Genomic DNA, 21,065 nt, shown 5'->3' with positions numbered 1-21,065 from the left:
ATGCATAATGTAAATGAAATGCTACATGCTAACCCTTGTCCTGCATCCCACCTGGGGTTGCAAAGAAGTAAATCTTGCCACATCTAGACATTGGTCTTTATCCGCTATGAAGAAGAGATGGATCCACACATGCCCTTGGGGTGGTAATCTGAACAGGAGGCCAGAGGCCTGCATTCTGAGTTCTCCCTTGAACTCAAAGATATTTTACCCTTCTGAGGCTTCAATTCACTTAATTGAAAAGGGAAGGATGTGGGGCAATTCCCTCCAAATTAAACATAGAATTACCATACAATCGAGCAATCCCATTTCTGGGTATACATGCAAAAGAAGTAAACTTTTGTTCATAGGTATATACTTGTACACCTATGTTCATAGCAGTATTATTTGCAAGAGCCAAAAGGGAAACTACCCAGGCTGTCCATCAACAGACGAATAAACAAAGTATGGTATGTATGTACAACAGAATAGTATTCAGCCTTAAAATGGAAGGAAATTCTAATATATGGTACAACTTGGATGAATCTTGAGGACACTGAGCTAAGTGAAACAAGCCAGTCACAAAAGGACAAATACTGTATGACTCCACTCATATGATGTATCTAGGGTAGTGAAAATCAGAGAAAGACAAAGAAGGGTGGGTTGCAGGCAATGGGAGGAGGGGGGAATGGGGAGTTATTGTTGAATGGATACAGTGTCAGTGTGAGAAGATGAAAAGGTTCTGGAGGTGGATGGTGGTGATGGTTGCACAAAAATGTGAACGCACTTAACACTACTGTACTTACACTTAAAAATGGTTAAAATGGTCAACTTTATGTTCTGTACTTTACGACCAACACATGTACACACAGAGAAAGGGGTTTTAATTAATTCAATGAATTTCAAACCTTGGCTGCACACTGGAATCTCCTATGGAGATTTTTTAAAATATCTATTCATCACCGGTAGTAACACGTTGGACATGGTGGACTTCTGATGTGATGCACTGGGAGGAAACATCGTCACTCATGAGGCTTTCATGCCAGGAAATGCACCTGGGCTTCTTAGGGGATTCAATGTCATTGAATTAAAAGGGAGAGGAAGCACTGTTCCAGCCTGGGCAAGACTGAGTGGGGCATAACAGCCAAAGGCAATGTGAGAAACTTGACTGGACGCTGGTTCCAAAATAATGGCTATAAAGTACAGTTGAGGAAAATCTTAGTGTAGAATTTAAAAGTGGATGGTAGACTTGAACGCATGGTACCAGTGGTTCAGAAGATGGGGTTGTGGAGGAGAATATCCTTGTTGTTGGCCTGCGAGATGCGTGAAGTATTTAGGGCTAAGCTGTCAGAGTCTCTGCAGATGCAACGGTGCAGCAGGATGTTAACAGCTGGTGAAGCTAAGTGAAAGGCATGGACATTCAAACTATCGTTCTCTGTGGTTTTGAGGGCTCAAAAATTTTTTAAGTAAAAAAAAAAATCAAAATAAAACAAAATAAAAATGTTTATGCCAGAGCTCTACCCCAAAACAAATAAACAGAACATCTGGGGGCTGGGATCCAGGGAATCAGTGTTTTCTTTGTGAAGCTCCCCTGGAGATTATAATGGGCAGTCAGGTTGACAACTAGGAATTAAAAGAGCTCTAAACCGAGATGTGATATTACGGCGTGTATAATACTCAAAGATGTGCAATTAACCTAAGAAGGTGGCCCACTGTTGATACCCAGCGGCCCTGGGAAATTTCTTCAGTCTCAAATGATCCCAGCTGCCCTACCTTCCACCCTTCCCTTACTTTTCTTAAAAATAAGCCACAACATTTCAACTTTGTAAAGAAATGAGCTCTATCAACAGACTAGGAAACAAGTGGCTCCCAAGCTTTATCCCCACCCCCACCCCACCCCACCCCCCCACCCCGCCATTGTAGATTTCCCGTGTCTCATAAAATAGTTTCCCTTTAAGAAACATTCTCCTATAGCAGAGGTCTCAAAGACACTCTTGAAATGTCTTTTCAACTTTGAGGCAACTACTATTCCCTTATGTTTTCATTATTTACACTGCCTAGTAAGACAAATGTTCAGATAGATAAGGAAGAATCTGGCCAAAGATTATACACTAGGATTTAGAAAATTTATATCCCAAACATATTGCGACCCAAAGCGAAAATTTTGCTTTTCAAACTGGAGAAGGAAGGGAGGAACAAAAAAAGCCTCATTTCAAACATGGGTCCAAAAACAGCCTATGTCATAAAACTGAAGTGGCACTGCCTTTGAGGTAGGCAATGGAGTGATGAGCCCTTTTCAACACTAATAAGACTACCTGAAAGAGGTATTCACGTAAGCAGCTAAATTACCCCACACCACCCATATATAACACTTGGACAGTTTTCAGAGCAATCTCCCATACCTCACACCCCTTTTAAGGTAAACATAAACCCACTTCTCAGATGTGTAGACGGAAGCTCAGAGAAGCCATACCCCATGCCATACAATAAGTGGCACCTCCACCTAAGCCCTCAGATGCTAGACACCGCCCTTGCCATCACAGTGCCCCATGACTCTCATCCCTCCAGGGTGACAATACTTCCATTCCAGCTACCTCAGTTTTACAACATAATGCAGGGGACGATGGCAGCTTCCAAGGGGAAGACTCACCTTGCTCTGTCTGTGCACTGTTCACAAATGTTTTCCTCCCAATTTGAGTGGTGAAGGTAGCAAATGCCATCTCCAGCTGAGGGACACTCCGAAGCTTCTTATCCATTTTATATAAGGCTCTGCTCACACTTTACCCGAAGGCATTTAGTCTGCAAGCCCCGGGTAACTTCCATCATACACAAAGCATCCAGCACCTCTTGTTGAATAAAAAAATAATGAGTGGTCTACCTTGGTGAGGCTCTTGAGAGTTCTCCTGAGTCAGGAAAAAAATCCCCTTTTATGTCAACCACCTTTATTTCACTGTGAACACTATTTCTTCATTCACTGCCTTATACAAGTCGGCTTCCCACACATCTTCCCTTCACAAATTTTAAAAACTTTGATTAGCTACTGCCCACCTGGGATTTTTGCCTATCACCGCTCCCTACTTCACCTTGCTTATCCTTATGGTTTTCATCAACCTCTCATCATCTCGATCCCAACTACAACAGCTTAACAACTAGAGCATCATGGACCTCTCAACACTTTAGCCTTTCAATCTCTGTCTCTCACATAAGCATGTGCACATGTACGCACACACACACACATACACACAGACACCTTAGAAAATTAGATCTCCACTGAATCCTTCCCATAATAACAGACCTGTTTTTCAGACTCTAATTTTTTCAAGGCAAAGTTCATAGCTAACAATAACTTTGTATCTCGAGTAGCAAAGGGTAACTGTTCTAATTTTTCTAAGTATAAAAACATTTTTGAAGCAACTGACAAAGGATTAATCTCCAAAATTTACAAGCAGCTCAGGCAGCTCAGTATCAAAAAAACAAACAACCCAATCCAAAAATGGGCAGAAGACCTAAATAGACATTTCTCCAAAGATATACAGATTGCCAACAAACACATGAAAGAATGCTCAACATCATTAATCATTAGAGAAATGCAAATCAAAACTACAATGAGATATCATCTCACACTGGTCAGAATGGCCATCATCAAAAAATCTAGAAACAGTAAATGCTGGAGAGAGTGTGGAGAAAAGGGAACCCTCTTGCATTGTTGGTGGGAAGGTAAATTGATACAGCCACTATGGAGAACAGTATGGAGGTCCCTCCATAGAACTACCATACGACCCAGCAATCCCACTACTGGGCATACACTCTGAGAAAACCATAATTCAAAAACAGTCATGTACCAAAATGTTCATTGCAGCTCTGTTTACAATAGCCAGGACATGGAAGCAACCTAAGTGTCCATCAACAGATGAATGGATAAAGAAGATGTGGCACATATATACAATGGAATATTACTCAGCCATAAAAAGAAACGAAATTGAGTTATTTGTAGTGAGGTGGATGGACCTAGAGTCTGTCATACAGAGTGAAGTAAGTCAGAAAGAGAAAAACAAATACCGTATGCTAACACACATATATGGAATATAAAAAAAAAGTTCTGAAGAACCTAGGGGCTAGACGGGAATAAAGACACAGACCTACTAGAGAAGGGACTTGAGGATACGGGGAGGGGGAAGGGTAAGCTGGGACGAAGGGAGAGAGTGGCATGGACATATATACACTACCAAATGTAAAACAGATAGCTAGTGGCAAGCAGCCGAATAGCACAGGGAGATCAGCTAGGTGCTTTGTGACCACCTAGAGGGGTGGGATAGGGAGGGTGGGAGGGAGACGCAAAAGGGAGGAGATATGGGGATATGTGTATATGTATAGCTGATTCACTTTGTTATACAGCAGAAACACACCACTGTAAAGCAATTATACTCCAATAAAGATGTTTAAAAAAAATAACTAAAGAATGTATTATGCACATAAAATTAAAAAAGTGTCTTTTTTCTTTTTCTGAAAAAACAAAACAAAAACAAAAACATTTTTATAGTAGAAAATTTGGAGAAGAAAACACCTTTTTTTTAAGTTCACCCATTATCTCATTACCTAGAAAGAACTACTGCTGACATGTTGAATGACTTATATGCCAGACACTGGGGATACAGCAGTGACCAAAAGACACAGTTGTGACCCTCATGGATTTTATTCCTGTTCTATTTTATCCATGTTACTCTCAAAGTCATCAATGTAGTACAATTTTTTTTAAATAAATTTATTTTTATTGTTTATTTATTTATTTTTAGCTGCGTTGGGTCTTTGTTGCTGCACGTGGGCTTTCTCTAGTTGAGGTGAGCGGGGGGCTACTCTTCATTGTGGTGCACGGGCTTCTCGTTGGGGTGGCTTCATTTGTTGCAGAGCACGGGCTCTAGGCGCATGGGCTTCAGTAGTTGTGGCAAGTGGGCTCAGTAGTTGTGGCACACGTGCTCGGTAGCTGTGGCTCGCAGGCTCTAGAGCGCAGGCTCAGTAGTTGTGGCGCATGGGCTTAGCTGCTCCGCGGCATGTGGGATCTTCCCAGACCAGGGCTCGAACCCGTGTCCCCTGCATTGGCAGGCGGATTCTTAACCACTGCACCACCAGGGAAGTCCCAATGTATTATAATATTTTTCAAAACACATTTGCTTTATTTTTTGAAAGGTAATACGTGGTAAAAACAATTCAAATAATATTCTCACCCTTGCCCTCAGTCTCTCTCCCCAAAGGTAACCTCTAAAAAGATGTTTGCGTAACCTTCTAGAGATATTCATGAGTACATAGGTTAAGTCTATCTTCCGTTTGGTTGCTGGATTTTGTCTGTCCTACTCAACAGATCAAAGGTACACATTTTCAGAGATTTCAAAACTACTACATAGAAGCACATTATAAGTTCCATTTCTTTCTCAGAGTTCACCTAATCAAATGTGCAAAGCTAACAACCAGAGTCTACTTTGAAGAATAATACGTAAGCACAATCCTCCAAACTGTCGGCCAATTCAAACTGACAACAGCATATATTCTATCGCAGAACTCAGGAGGAAAGCTCTGAAACTGTCCCCAGAATCAGTGCCAAAGCAAGGAAAGGACTCATGTGTCCCTGGTTCTCATGGACAGATAACTGTATCTTTATACATTCCCTTTATTTTATTTTATATTTTAAATTTTATGACTTTAAATATTACAACTCAATCTTTAAAAAAAAAAACTGAGGGAGGGAGGGGTAAGAGGCCTAAAAAAAGCATAAAGGAAATAAAAATGGACAAGGCTTGAGGCAGTGTGGTATAGATTTCAGGTAATTTTAAGCACTGGATAATTTTAATCTAGAAAGAAGGCCTCAGTCTTTTTAAATGAGTATTTTTTCCTTTGGAAAATAAAAATCATTAGTAGAAACAGAACGAAACTGAGAGCCTATTTGTGTTAGCTACGTAATGACCATTTCTCGGAAAAACTTCCTAAGAGTGCAATACGAGCAAGGCTCTGGATTTGATATGGGGGGAGCAGAGTTTAGGGGGTGCGTGAACGGAGAACTCATATTCCGTGAGGCTGATGATGTGACTGACATCTTGCCGGGCCTCTTACCCCAACCCTGGGAAGCCTGCCTGGTCAGCCCAGGGCCGAGGCAAAGAATGTGGAAGTGACCGACATACCCAGGGACCCAGGCAGGAACCAGCCAAGTCTGGTTGATCTCAATGCTCCCTTCTGGGGGAGATGAGGAGTAGAAGGGTCGATGGGAAACATTTGTATGAAACTTGCTGGAACAAACAAAACAAAACAAAACAAAACCCTGGTAGAAGAAAGGGGGAAGAGCAGAATGAATGAGTAATCTGAACGTGGGGACACAAGAAGCAGCCAAGATTCTCTACATCCAATGGCTCCAATATCCCAATTATTCCTCTAAGTTGAGCTTCACTGGCCCATGAACCTAAAGTTTCACTATCTTTCTAGAGGCAGTAAGGCCTGAGGGATGTCAAATGAACCCAGCACACTTCCTCCTCCTCTTGCTCAACCCCCTTCTAAATCCCCACAGTACTAGGTTGACCAGAAGGTCGGAGGACCCACTCATCAAAGCCAAACCCCACAATCTGAATTAGGCATGAAGATTAACACTTATTTCAAGCAGCTCCTTCCTATCTCGATACTGTCATGAACCCTTGGGCTTTCAAACCAGCAGCAGCAGCTATGATCAACTTAACCCTGAAATGAGACAACAGGTTGCTTAGTAACTGCAGAATAATTCCTCACTCAGGTATGCTCGTGACAATCCCGCAACCACTTTTAAGATGATAAAACAATACAGCGCAGAAATCCAACCCACCATCCAACTTTATTTGTTAACAGTCAGCAAAAGAACACGTTAGTTTTTTTTTTTTTAAGTATACATGAACAAGAATTTCATCTCCACCCAAACTGATAGACTGACTCCACTTCCATACAGATAACTATTTTCCCGTTGAGTATATACGTTCAAGAAAGCATGGGATGTTTATGTCAATTATATCTCAATTTAAAAAAACCAAAAAAACGTGTATGGGACCAAGATTTTAAATCCGCTTTCTGTTAAAGTGAGAAGAGGGCAAGGAGGTGGGGAGACAGGCAAGGGGCAGCAGAGATGAGGGCAATACTACTGCCACCCCTCCCCCACCACTCAAGTGCAGGCACTATGGAGACACATTCTGAATGTGCACTGAATCATTTAACCCTCTGAGCATGCACTTTCCCATCTGCACTTTAGAGGGGAGGAAACGGAGGCATAGAGAAATTAAAATAACTTGCCCAGGTTCCACAGAGGGTAAAAGCAAATTTAACTCAACATTAAATATTTGCCTGGCAGTCAAACTCTTGAGATTATCTCTAATTTAACAGATAATAGAAACAAGTTCCTCATTCAGACCAACAGTGCAGTGCTGACACTTTAAGCAAAATCTGTCACAACAGCAAATATTGACTGAGTGTCTTCTAGGTACCAGGGTTTCAGGTTACCAGCTAGGTACTGAACCTAAGCATTACTTACGAATTTCAAACATCTGTTGCTTCAATCACATGCAAATCAAGTCCATTTATATGAAGATGACTAAGGATCTGCCTTAACATTATGTAAGATTGAGTTCATATTGGCAATAAAATGAGAAGTGAGCCAAAATTATCAGGAACTAATCTGCCTTAATGTGCAAAAAATGATATAAAAACATCTTTCTTTAGAGATTCAGGAGTAATGGAAAAAGCAGAACAATTAAAAGTCCTCTTTGGGGATCCTAAGCAAAAAAATCAGAGGAATGTCCTCCTATCTTTAATCAATAGAAAACTAAACAGGTCAGTAGTTTTCTGTAATGTGGGCATGACCTAGGTGCACTAATTCCTATCAAATAGTATCTCTGCTAACATACTCAACTGCTCTCAAAGCTGTGAATGAATGAAGAACACTTTAAGTTGTCCTGGATAAAAAAAATGGAGGGAAGAGACAACTTTCAACCCTTACCGTCCAGGCCCCGCCTTGCAAGGATTAAAGTCCAGAATGGCCAGGATTGGGACCTTCCTTATTCCACAAACAGGTTCCCCAGCTCACTCAGCCTTCCCAATGGCTCCAAAGAGCGCCACCTCCCCCTAGAGATCCTTGGGGAGTTGATGTCACTTAATCCCTAGTTAGTGGAGATTTGGCACTTTATCTTCTAAATCACATTTGTTTCCCAGAAGGGGGAAAAGCAACCTTAATGCCATACCGAAACAGATCCTATAAAATAAACACAAACCTGTACAGAAATCAATGCCGGGGTTTGTACGCCGTGCATGTGTGTGCTCAAATCAAACACACAAGGCATACTGTAAATAAAGCATTTGGATGCTTTACAAACTTACATGACAAAAACTTGCAAGCACTGTGGAGAGGGTAATCTGTGTATTAGGAATGCTTTTTCACCCTTGCACTAGAGCAGTGCATCAGAAGCCCTTGTAGGACACCACCCCCACCCCCCCCCCCCCCCCCCCCCCCCCCCCCCGCCGCCCTGACTCAGGAGGTCTGGGTGGGGCAGGGAATTCGCCTTTCCAACAGGTTCCCAGGTGATGCTCTACAGCCCTCGCTGCTCCAGGAACTGCTCCAGGAAAGCCACTGCACTGACTGGAGAAACAGCTGTCAGCGCCTCTGGGCACCTGGGAAAGAAGGGCCATGCACAACCCATGACTGTAAAGTTAAGGGAGAGTCCAGTGAGAGTGTAGTCAGATCTGAGGGCCTGCTAATGAACTGGAAACTCGGCATTAGCCACTTTCAACCAAACTGAGATGTTCTCCTGTGACTGCCCTAAGTCTGCAGTGAAATTTGATTAGTCAAAATTGCCATTAAGTAATGGAGAGTATGAGGAAAAAAAGAGGGAGAAGAAACCCTACCCCCTAGATAATTTCGTTGTCAAGATCCTTGCCCTGCTGTAACTACACCTTTTTTTTTTTTTTTTTTTAAACCTATTTTCAGAGAATTTACGTTCTGAAATGGTTTGAAGTTAGCTGTCTGTCTCCCTGGCTGGAGTCTGTTAGGCTCCGGTGAGGGTCCAGACCTACCTCTCTTTGTATTCGTTGGATGCCACCAGTTCCAGAAGCATCATCATGATTTACTTCTAGCCTATCCCAAGTGGAACTATCTGACCAAACTGGCAGTAAAAATAATTCCCCAACCTAGAAGCATGGTGAAGGGGCCTCTGAGCAACGAGAGAGAGGGCACCCCCTGACGCACACATCCCCAAACCTCACCCACCCTCCTGCTCTTTCCAACCCCATGCATTCCAAGCACACCCACCCTTCCCACTTCATCAGGTCACTTGCCAATAAAATGTAATGAAAAGTTTAAAAAAAAAAAAAAAGACCTATCAAAGAGCGAGATACTTCAGTGAGAGACTAGATTAAGCTACTCTTAGGACAGCTCTGCCTTTTGTTGCCTACAAATAAAGGATTCCATGATAAATTCCCCTCTGGCTACACCTCCCTTCCACAGCACCCATCCACACCTCCTAAGCGTCAGCCCCACCAAAATACCCACGCAACAAATACATGGGAACGCCTTTCAGTTTTCCCTCTGGTCGTGGTCACAACCTTCATGAAGCCTTCCCATTTCCCCACCCAAATCCGTCACTCTCGTGTCTTCACTTCCACAGAACTTGGAAGTACACTAGTAAAAGTATAGGCATTACTCTTCATCTTCCAGATTCTCTTATAAGCTGTAAAGCTGTAACCATCTCAGTCATTTTTCCTTCATCCGCAATGTGCTGTACATGTTAGGTGCTCAACTGATTGACGTCACTACAATGTGTTTAGCACTATGTGCCAAGAACCACACCAGCCACTGTCACAGGAATGGAAAACACCATCCTTCAAGGTATAAGAGAAAACCCCAAGGCTACTCAGGCAGTTAATGGCCAAGTCAGGATTTAAACTCGGATCTACTCAACACCAAAGCTTTTGCCACTTCACTGACACCATTCTGCCTTTCAAGGGAGAAAAACGAAATGGAACACTAAAGTGAAAAAGCCTCGGCTCACTGGTCAGTCAACCCACTGCAAACTTCTGCTTGATTTCTCATCAACCCTAGACTTTAAGGCATGGCCAGTATATGTAATAAAGTGTGTTTTACAAATTACCCTATTTGGAATCATTGGAGCATGCAGCTATATTATGGAAAAGCCTTTCTTTCATTTCAGTGCCTCACAATGAGACAGGATGTTTCTACATACACATAGAATGTTCCAATGAAGCCTAGATGTACTCTATAAAAAGCCCATGTATTCTTTGATACTTTTCCTTAGGGGTAAAAAAGCAAAATAAACTCGAGAGAATACCACCCATCTTCTTTTAAAAGAGCACACTATCCAAATGGCTACAGGTTTCTGCAGTTTGATAAAATCAGGACAAACACCTGAAACAGAGAGAAAGGAGGGGCAAAGCCCCCTTTGATGAGTCAAGAGGGGCAAATGGCAACAGCCAGTGAGAAAAGGCTTCAGGGTCTGACAGCACTGGCTTCCAAACTCCCTCTGTCACCAGCTAGCTATGTGGTTTTGAGACAGTATCAGGGGTTTCAGCTTCGGGAAAACCCCTGGCCCTGGCCCTCTCAGAGGTCATAATAAGCAGGTGATAACAACAGCACGTGAAACACACAAGCACTTGGTAAATTCACCAACTTAAATTCCACACCCCATGCTTAAGTGCCTAACCTGTAGGACTTACCTGACTCCGATCAGAAGTTGAGTGGCCTTTGTTTCTCTTTTGATTACAATGAAGACTTGGTAAGCATTAGGTCTGCCTGTATACTAGCCTTTTAAATAAAATGAGCTGCTGAAAAGCTTATGGAATGGGAAGATGAGGGGCAAAAGCAAACCAATGGTTCCCTAGAGGAAAAAAAGGGTTCTGCTAACACCTTAAACAACACTAAACTCTCCAACAAACTGGATATTACAAGCTTAAACTCTCCCAAACAAGTCATTTGGGCTAAGGGCATGTGTAATTAAAGTTAAAAGCATACTAAAGTAACACTTTAGCTGGTGACCTGAAAGAACCTTTTGAAAAGCTCAACCAAAACATTAGTGCATGTAGGAGGGACTTGACTTTTTGTCTTTTACAGACAGCATTGCAGGGCAACACTGCATACATCCCTCTGCTTTCAAAGGAAAGCACTGATAGACCGTTAGAGCCAAGCTGCCCTAAACACAGATGTATTCAATCCTGTTTTACACACCTGAGTTTAACAGTTGAGAACTTAAATTTCTAGTACTGGGAGAGGGATAAGAGGCTTAGTTGTGTTGACCGCCGAAACACACCAGTTACCAGGTGATTCAGAAATCTCACCATGCAGACCAGGGCATCAGTCAAAAGCTCAGAGCATCAGCCAGAACCTTCCCCTGCAACACACACATAAACACACCCATGCTGGGCTTATTATGCTACACTTTTAAAGAGAAGCAAATAGTGAAACACTTACCATTTACAACGTTTCTCATGAAAGGCAAGAAGTTTTGCAGAGGGTAAAAAAACCACAATTCCTGCCACAGACATATTGATTACTGACCCACAGGAGCCACTTAAATGCTGACTGGATCATCAGTGATGAGTGAAATCATCTTAGTCACAAAGCCCCTCTTTGCTATCGCTGGTCTTTTTAACTCTCAAGTAACTGGAACAAAACTTTTGACAGATCATGGTGGCAACGTGTTTTCAGAACTCCTCTGGCAACTACATCACAGTTTGTTACAACAGCACAAAAATGATTTTGCAAATCATACCTACGCATAAGTTTCAATTAAATTTAGTTCTGACTGTAGAAAGATACTCTGGTTGTAATATAATATCCTACTCACGTCTAAATTAGTATAGCAGCTTCACCCTTTTCCTTTCTCCATATCTTCTCTGCAGAATTACATTAGTGAGCTAATATTTCATCTTTGTTCTACAGTAACATCTCACAAAATAACTTCCAACCAGATGGCACATCACCTATTACACCAGACTCGTGAGAAAAGTTGGACGAGAATTTCCCAAAAAAGTGGCTATGTGCCGATGTGCAATGCTCTTCATGCTTGTGGGATCTGAATCTCCTGGACTGCCGCTTCTAAGAGCGCTCTAAAACTACAGGTGCATTCAATGAAAACCAAGCGCCATCACAGACGCTCGTGCAGGGAAACAGATGGAAATGCCATATTAATGCACCGCGTGCACTGCAAGTTTGCCCAGCACACTGAACTAGTGAGGGACGACACACACCAAACAGATCATGGTTTAGAATGTGATATCAAAACGCATTTTTAAATTCATACTCGCCTAGTTTCTACACATTGTGGCCATCTTATAATTTGACACAGTGAAGCTACCATACATTCTGGGAGCCTGACACATAAAGGACTTTCACCAATCTGAAGATGGTTGACACCACTCTGGATGAGCACATCCCACCGCAAGGAACTCTGCCCTCTGTGTGGTTAGGCAAAGTGCAAACTAAGGCTGCAAAGGGCAGGGCCGGGTTAAGTGTTAAATGCATTTCCCTAGAGTACAGAGGCTGCAGCTGACTCTTCAGGCAGCCTCCTCACTGGCTGACACAGAAAAGGTCACCTGGGAAAACTAACTTCTCATCTCTGCTGCTCCATTCCAAGACTGGCGGGGAGGAAAGGGAGGGTGAGCGCGTTGACCACTCCCCTTTATTAGGCAAGCCTGTGGCCCTCACAACCAGCCAGAACCACAAACATGCAGCAGCGTTCACCATCTTAACCCAAACCTGGTACCCTTGCCACCAAGGCCAGCCTGGGCAAAAGATTAACCTGTGATCCGCCACAGGGATCACTGACAAGGCCAACCCCGTTGAGAGAGCGTGCCAACTTTCTGTTTGTTTTAAAGGAAATACTTCCTGACACATGTTTGGTAAAGACTCTGAACTCTGCACATGAAGCCACGTGGTTGGTTCTAATCTGGCTCTATCCACTCAAGATCCGCCAAAGCAACCTCTTTCCGAGGGTAGACCCTGGCTGGGTAATCGACACTATCTCATTCAAGTCACGCGGCTCCAACCGGATCCCGGGGAGCCCAGAGCCGCGTCCTGTCCCAGCTGCAATCCTCCCGCGCGCCGCACGGGGGGGGATTGGGGAGGTGCCCCTTTCAGCTGCAGCAGGAAAGGACTCGCACCTGTGGGGCCCAAACTGGCTCTTGCGGCCCAGGTGAAGCCCGAGGGAGCGGGGTAGGAGGAGACGCCACCCCTTACAGGAAAGCCGACGTTGCTACTAGCAGAATGCGCGGGCACACTACTTGCGGAGCCCACCTGCAGCCACAGCAAACAAACTTTCCTCCCCTTCTGAGTTGGAAGAAAAGGGTCCCTTACGCCACCCCCTGGCCCGAGCCGGCAGCGTCCAGGAGCTCCGAGGGCTCCTCACCTGATACCCTTAAACACCCAACTTGGTGTGTCCCAGGGCGCAGACCCAGCTCTGCCTCGCGCCACGGTGGGGTGTGCAGGGTAGACGATTGGGGTGCCAGCTGGGGATTAGGAATTTGTGGGGAGAGCGGGAGGACGCCGCTCACTAGCCTTTGCAACTCCAGCTCCCAACTTTGCCAGCCACCCAGCCGCTGCCCTCCGGTTCCTCCGCGGCGCGCACCCGGCTCCCTCGGTTTCTCCAACCCTTCCTTAGGGAGAGAGCTCCCCAAGGCCGGCGGAACCCCGCGCGCCCTGCACACTTACAGCCGTAGCGGGGTCTCTGCAGGGACGGCTGCTCCTCGTGCGGCATCCTGCGCGGTTCCGGGGGCCCGCACGCGGCGCGCCCCCCGCGGCTCCCCTCGCTGGCCAGGCTCGCCGCTCCGCGCCCAGCCGGCGCGCTCGTATCCGGCCTCTCGCGGCCCTCCCCTGGCCGCCCCGAGATGGGCGCCCCGCTCGCTCGGTGCTCCCTCGTCAGCGCCCGCTGCCGCCGCCGCGCGCTGACACCGGAGCAAAAGTGAACTCTCCTCCCTCGCTCGCTCCGGGCCGCCGCCGCCGCCTCCCAGGCAGGTTTCCTTTCTCCTACAGCCCGGCCCCGTTATCCACCGCGGTGAGAGCGCGCGCCGCGGCGCAGCGACCTCTACCGCGCGCCGGGCGCAGCGCCCTGCCGCCTGGACCCGCCCCTGGCCGGCCCCGCGGCTGGAGGAAGGGGCTGCATGGGCCCTGGGCCGGGATCCCCTGCCACTGGGGCCCACGGCCGCCCCGCCTGCTTTTTCACTTGTGGAGCGTTTAGAGGGTGGAAGTGAACCTCTGCGGAGAAGAGCAAGAAAAACCGCAGAAGACACAGCCAGCCCTAGCCGCCCAGGGTGTTGCTCAGTTACAGAAGGACAAACAGCGCGGTTCCTTTTCCTCTGGGGAGATTGCGCCTTGACTTTTTTTTTTTTTTTTTCTTTTTTCCCCTCGAACGTTGCTTCTGTGACTCCTTGTCTACAAAATACAGGGTTCCCCTTTCATGACCAGAAACTGAGAGTGTGTGTTTGCTGGAGGGACAAGATAAACACTCGCCGAGCAACCACTCAAAACACAACTGCGAGTCATCCTCGGATCGCCTTGGGCCCTCTCCCCTCCCCCAAGTACGGAACTGTCGCCCAGCCCAGCTGGGGTCGCACACCACAAAAACCTTTTCCGGCTTAGCTTTTAAGGAAATTAAACTACACGTGGCAGTTTTTAAAGATTTTGGGGGGGTTTTGTTTTGTTTTGTTTTCATGCTGTCACCTGGAGCTATTTTTCTCTTTGTGCCTCAGAGTGATAAGATCTGGAGGAATGGGGGACTCTTCTAAACCCGTGTCCTCACCTGCTTGTCAAATGTGGAATGTGTGGGTTGCTAAATAAAATAATTGGCTGGCTAAGTAAAATAACTGGAGTTACAAGAGATGATTTCGTTGGAGAAAAGGCGGCATAGTGACACTAACCATTTTGAAGTCTGCAAAGATAGAGGGTGGCCAGCTGGTTTCCATTTCACGTGGGAGCTGCAGTCCTTCTCAAACTTGTTGAAACTCAGATTCTGGGGCCCCACCCTCAGAGTTTCCAGTTCAGTTGGGTCTGGACTGGGGCTCATGAATCTGCATTTCTAACAAGCTGCCCTGTAATGTTAGAAAATAAGCACGAGGGATCTCAGCTGGACTCAGGGAAGTGTCTTCCGATGGGAGAGCAAGGAGGTTCTATCCCACTCCCCTGGTTGGAATGGGCTCAGTGGGGCTTTTCTCCCTTAAAGAGCAGATGTCTCGGGCTTCCCTGGTGGCGCAGTGGTTAAGAATCCGCCTGCCAATGCAGGGCACACGGGTTCGAGCTCTGGTCCCGGAAGGTCCCACATGCCGCAGAGCAGCTAAGCCCATACTCCACAACTACTGAGCCTGCGCTCTAGAGCCCGCGAGCCACAGCTACTGAGCTCACGTGCCACAACTACTAAAGCTCGTGCACCTTAGAGCCCATGCTCTGCAACAGGAGAAGCCACAGCAATGAGAAGCTCGCACACTGCAAGGAAAGAACAGCCCCCGCTCGCCACAACTAGAGAAAGCCCGCACGCAGCAACAATGACCCAATGCGGCCAAAAATAAATAAATAAGCAGATGCCTCTTTTTATAAGAGCAATTCAAAGGTGAAATGGCCACATTTTGAGGCACAGCACCCTGTCAGTCAGTGTTCACCCAGACAGGGACATGTTCAAGGGGAATTTCCTGTGTTTCCGGACATGCTGAATCGGATATCTCAAGTTCATTTCACCTCGATGATTCCACGTATTAAGTACTACAATTAAGGCTCACACATATCAATTTTCAGTATGAGTGTATGATTTAGGACCCAAATAAGTGGGTAGTCTAGGGAATTCCCTAGTGGTCCAGTGGTTAGGACTCCAGAGCTTCCACTGCAGGGGCCAGGGTTTGATCCCTGGTGAGGGAACTAAGATCCCACGTGGTGCATGGTGTAGACAAAAAAAAAAGAAAAAAGTGCGTAGTCATGTATTTAGAGGTGTTAGGAAAGTCACTGTAAACTGAAATGGTCAAGGAAGGTGATAGGGTTTGAACATACGGTTTGAGGCAGACCTTGAAGAAGAGTTGGAAGGAGGATGTCTACTCCTGGAGGACAGGCAAGGACAAGGGACAATGGGGTGGGGCATGAGTTTGGCTGAGGGTGGGAGATTTGAAGCTGGTATCAGATCATGGAGGACACTGAATGTGGGCAAAGAGGACGGAATATTATCACAGAAGCATTTGAGAGCTCAAAGGTTTGGGGTACGGAGCTGCATGATGCAAGGGAGTGTAGGGAAGGGGACTCTTGCAGCAGGTTATAGGATGGATTTGAGTGGGGCAGCTGGGAGGTGCTGATACCTGGTGGAAGGGGCTCTGGCAGAAGCAGAAGAGGGAAGTAAGGAGAGCTTCAGTGAGGTTGATTGACGCCAGTGTGATAAAGAGGAGTTTTAATACAAACAAGTTGGTGCCATCGACACATATAGATATCACCAAATGTAATAAATAGAGTAAATATCTGTTAATGGTAGAAAGTGAAGGTTAAAGCAAAAATAGGTGGTCTGCAGGAGAATAGTTCTAAGTTCATGTTCCAGCTGGTCAGCTCTTCTCCGAAGGCTCTGGGGAGGTTTTAAAGCTGTCATGGCTAATGTTTCTTTGGAGAACTTAACGCTAAGAAGAAATTGTAAAAGCAAATGCTCCTGATTTATTTTGCAAGTGCTGAAATGAATCTTTGGGATTTCAGTCTGCATTCACTGGGTAACTACAATCTCACAGATCACTTCTTTGCAGAATCTCAGAAAAGAAACTTGTCTGCAGAATTCTGGGCTATTTTTCTCTTAGGGTTTGACATTGGAGGGTGATTCAAATAAATACAAGGCAATGTGCCAGCTTACTTTGCCATCGGACTGTGCTTGCAGGAATATTAAAACAAAAACTGACACCATCTAGTGAAAAATGTCTTTTTAATAAAGCAAGAAGTGTTTTTTGTTTAATGTAAAACAAAAGATGACACTGGAAAACTACTAGACCTGGTAAAACAATTTTTAAAGCAGTAATATTTAAAAAATGATTGTTTTCAGAGGTCTAGCTCTCTCCTAACTAGTTGAAATGAGGTGTTTGACAAAACACAATTTTGTTTTTATAACAATAACAGATTATTCATATCAAGAGCATCAAACAGGATTCTAAAAGTATGTTTGAGTAAAGATCTTGGCATGCGCCATTCCATTCACCTTTGAAATGATTTGGTCATTTTCCAATAATATCATGTTATTGATCATTTTAACATTTTTACCACAATAGTGACCAACGTGCTTTCAAAGCATCACCCGAAGAAGTGAGGCATGAAGAAATGAAAGGAAAGAAATCATTAAAGCCTTTTTCAAAGTCCTAGGAGACTTTGGGTTGTTAACATTTTCTAACTCATACCCTGTCCCAGAAAAAGAGTGACGCTGAACAGGAGTGGGATCTGCATTTTATTGCAAAGGAGACCTCTGTACCTAAAAAGGGAATCGTTACAGTCCAACATCAGCTTAAAAAAAAACCAAAAAGAATCAGAACAGAAATAAATGCAACAGTCAGTGTGTCAGTTCTCAAAAACAAAAGTCAGGTAGTAATGTCAGGGTAGAGGATAACTGTAGAACTGGTGGCCTCTATGCATCATTTTATGGCCCGGGAAAAAAAGAGGCACAGAGAAGTTGCATGATTTCCACAGCTAAGGAAGAATAGAGCCTTAGCGACATTCCAGGTCTCCTGAGAGTCTCTGCCCGTTGCTTTTTCTACGGTACATATTTTTGTTTTTATATACATAAACTTTTTTTTCAGTGAAGTCCTTTTCCACTTCACTAAAGCCTATAGTTTTGGACAACTTTCAAATATTTTGTCAATGTTAAATCGGCAAGCCTTCTTGGCAATCTTGCCTTTTCCTCTTTGCTCTAAAGTTCTAAACAAATCAAAGTTTGGAGAGACTGAACTTTAATTTTATTTAAAAAAAAGCCATGCACAGTTCCATTATTATTTTTTCCATTTCACAGTTTAAGAAAGTTAGAACTTCAGTGACTCTGAGAAGATGATCCCCAGGGTAGCCTGGAAATGAGGAGGAAGAGAAAGCAGCATTGATTCTAGCTGGCCCCCTTCACTTTTTATCCCCTTTACTCTGCATTAACTTTCTCAATTGCATTTATCATCTAACATAACATACACTGGATTATTTGTTTATTGTTTGTCATCTCCCTCTAGAACATGAGCTTTCTGAGAGCTGGGACTTGGTCTAATTCTTCACTGCTGTGTGCCAGGACTTGCAGCAATGCCTGCAATATAGTAGATGCTTAATTATTTTGTTATAATCACGAATTTACTAAATACAGGTATATACCAGGCACTATACTAGGAATAGTTGCAACTTTCAATCTGTAACAACTCTGTGAAGAACTTCTGGTTATTCTTATTTAACAGTGAAGAAACCGACTCAAAAAGTCTCATAGGTAGTATAGTAAAGGGCAGTGCTGAGTTTACCTGAATCCAAACTTTTCTCCCAGTACAAAACCCCGTCTCCTGTTTCAGGCTAATAAATTGAACTGCACATTTCAACATGTCACCTTCTACTAAATGCATGTTCCCTTTTCCCAGGCGAATGCTAAAGGAACTGCTATAAATGCCCCCAAATTACCATCATCTATTTGACATCACAAAGAACTAGGAACCTGGGGGTCCAGTTTGCGTCCAGGCAGTATTTCTGATTATAGTTTTACTAATAATTCCCTGCATTTCCCTGTTGGTTTTCAGATAAGATCTGAAAGGGCTAAGGGCTCTACCACATATCTGTAATGTTGTCCTGAATCCAGTTTTTAAAATTATTCATGATTTCCCATTAACTATGACTTCAAGTATGCTTTATCTTATCTCAGATCGATCTGTCTTTGGCAGTAGCTCTTAATCCTAGCTTTATTAATTTTCTTTGCCTGACTCCTATACCCCCTTCTGGAACACTCTGTCTTAACTGGCAGATGAGAGGCAAATGAACTTCTAGCTGACCTTGGAGAGCTTGGATATTTTGAAAGAAGCTTGACTATCAGAGAATGAAAATGAAGACACCCATTATGTTACTGACCTGGGCTCTTGGATTATTTAATCAATAGAAATTTATAAGAGGCAATATGAGAAATTCAGGCAAGGTTTTACTGGGACTGGTGCTGCAGCGGGAGAGAGCGAGAATGACAAACCGGTGCCCTTGCTCGCTCCCTGAGGAAGGTGGTCTAGTTCCTTTAAATGCGGTGAGTGTAGGGGAGGATTGGTGGGTCAGGCAGAAAAGGGTGGCTTGGGTGATCTGCCCACCCCCTCGGTGGTGCCGCGTGCCGGGATCATGCACAGTACCCTGCTTTTGCTCATGGCACCTCAGAAATGGCAGTTGGGGACTTCCCTGGTGGCGCAGTGGTTAAGAATCCGCCTGCCAATGCAGGGGACAAGGGTTCGAGCCCTGGTCCAGGAAGATCCCACATGCCACGGAGCAACTAAGCCCGTGCACCACAGCTACTGAGCCTGAGCTCTAGAGCCCGTGAGCCACAACTACTGAGCCCGCGTGCCACAACTACTGAAGCCCACCAGCCTAGAGCCCGTGCTCTGCAATGAGAAAAGCCACTGCAATGAGAAACCCGCGCATCGCAACAAAGAGTAGCCCCTGCTTGCCGCAACTAGAGAAAGCCTGTGCACAGCAACGAAGACCCAATGCAGCCATAAATAAAAAAATAAATAATTAATTAATTAAAACGTTAAAATCTCTCTCTCTCTGGAATGCTTTTCAAAATATTTTTAAAAAGAAACAAGGATTCTGTTAGTATAGTCAAATGGAAGTAACGTTTTTGTTGGTTTACCAGTTTTTAAAATTCAGATTCATTTAATTTTCTTGACTAAGGCAAATCTACATTATTCCAAAACAAAGTCTCACTGAGATAAACACACTGATGGTGGCAATCTGAATATGCAAACATACAGATCTTTCTAGAAAGATGCTTACTATCTGGGGAAGGGATTGTGGCTTCTACCCCAACACTCAGCTGCCCCCTAAGGGGCTGCTGGGACCCATTTCCTGATGACCAGCTTCTCTATTTGGGGACTGGTTTGTGACTCCTGGCCCTCCTGTTAAAACTCAACAAAGGATAGCTCTTCACTTCATGAATAGGGGGAGGGTTGCCCCTAGGTCTGGTCTGTTGTGTAAACAGAAATTGCCACACTTTCACAAAGCACTGCTTAAATATTTTGGTGGGGCCCCCTCCATTTTAAAGCTTTTTTTGGGGGGGGGGTAGCCAACCAGCTGCTAAAGCTCAGTTACTCAGCTTGTTAAGAGTTAACTTCACATCTGGATCTGGTCAGCCTGAGGCCAAGTGTAAAAACCAGTAGAGAACCAAGGAATACCATAGCAAGGGAGGCAATATCACCAGTGCCTGCCTTTTGTCATACTAAAAATACAACTGTCACCTCAAACTCAACAGGTAAAAAATCAGAACCCACCAATTCCACATCTCTCCCATCTACCAATGGATCTTTCCTCTGACCGCCATACTCTGTTAATACAAACATTTCCAATCACTTAGACTTTTTAAAAAAATAAATTTATTTATTTTATTTATTTATTTTTGGCCACATTGGGTCTTCGTTGTTGCACGCGGGCTTTTCTCTAGTTGCGGTGAGCCGGGGCTACTCTTTGTTGTAGTGCACGGGCTTCTCGTTGCGGTGCTTCTCTTGTTGCGGAGCTTCTCTTGTTGCGGAGCACAAGCTCTAGGCACACGAGCTTCAGTAGTTGTGGCACGCGGGCTCAGTAGTTGTGGCGCACGGGCTTAGTTGCTCCGTGGCATGTGGGATCTTCCTGGACTAGGGATCAAACCCGTGTCCCTGCATTGGCAGGCGGATTCTCAACCAGTGCGCCACCAGGGAAGCCCCTCGCTTAGATTTTTGAGGTTTCGATCTCAATCTTTTTGGATTCCTCCAGGATCATGCCTCAGCATCCAGTCAGCCACTAAGATTTGGTGGTTGGTTTTTTGTTGTTTTTTGTGTGTGCGTGTGAATATCTCTGTTGTTTGTTAATGTCTCTTCATTCTTCTTTGTTCTCATCATCACCA

The 21,065-nt window shown here is 44.6% G+C and overlaps 1 protein-coding gene across 1 annotated transcript in view; it reads right to left on the bottom strand.

The window, feature by feature from the left end:
* Window positions 1–14,022, bottom strand: part of IQGAP2 (IQ motif containing GTPase activating protein 2) — a 291,241-nt gene extending 277,219 nt beyond the window's left edge. The window contains exon 1 of the mRNA XM_036849360.1: window positions 13,691–14,022. Within this exon, the coding sequence (XP_036705255.1) occupies window positions 13,691–13,736 (46 nt within the window). The 5' untranslated portion in view covers window positions 13,737–14,022. The remainder of the gene's footprint in view (window positions 1–13,690) is intronic.
* Window positions 14,023–21,065: the final 7,043 nt, after the last annotated feature.

This window comes from Balaenoptera musculus, chromosome 3 (assembly GCF_009873245.2).
Source record: "Balaenoptera musculus isolate JJ_BM4_2016_0621 chromosome 3, mBalMus1.pri.v3, whole genome shotgun sequence".
Lineage (NCBI taxonomy): Eukaryota > Metazoa > Chordata > Mammalia > Artiodactyla > Balaenopteridae > Balaenoptera > Balaenoptera musculus.
Note: the sequence above shows the minus strand (reverse complement) of the source record. Positions and strands in the feature narration are given on the sequence as shown.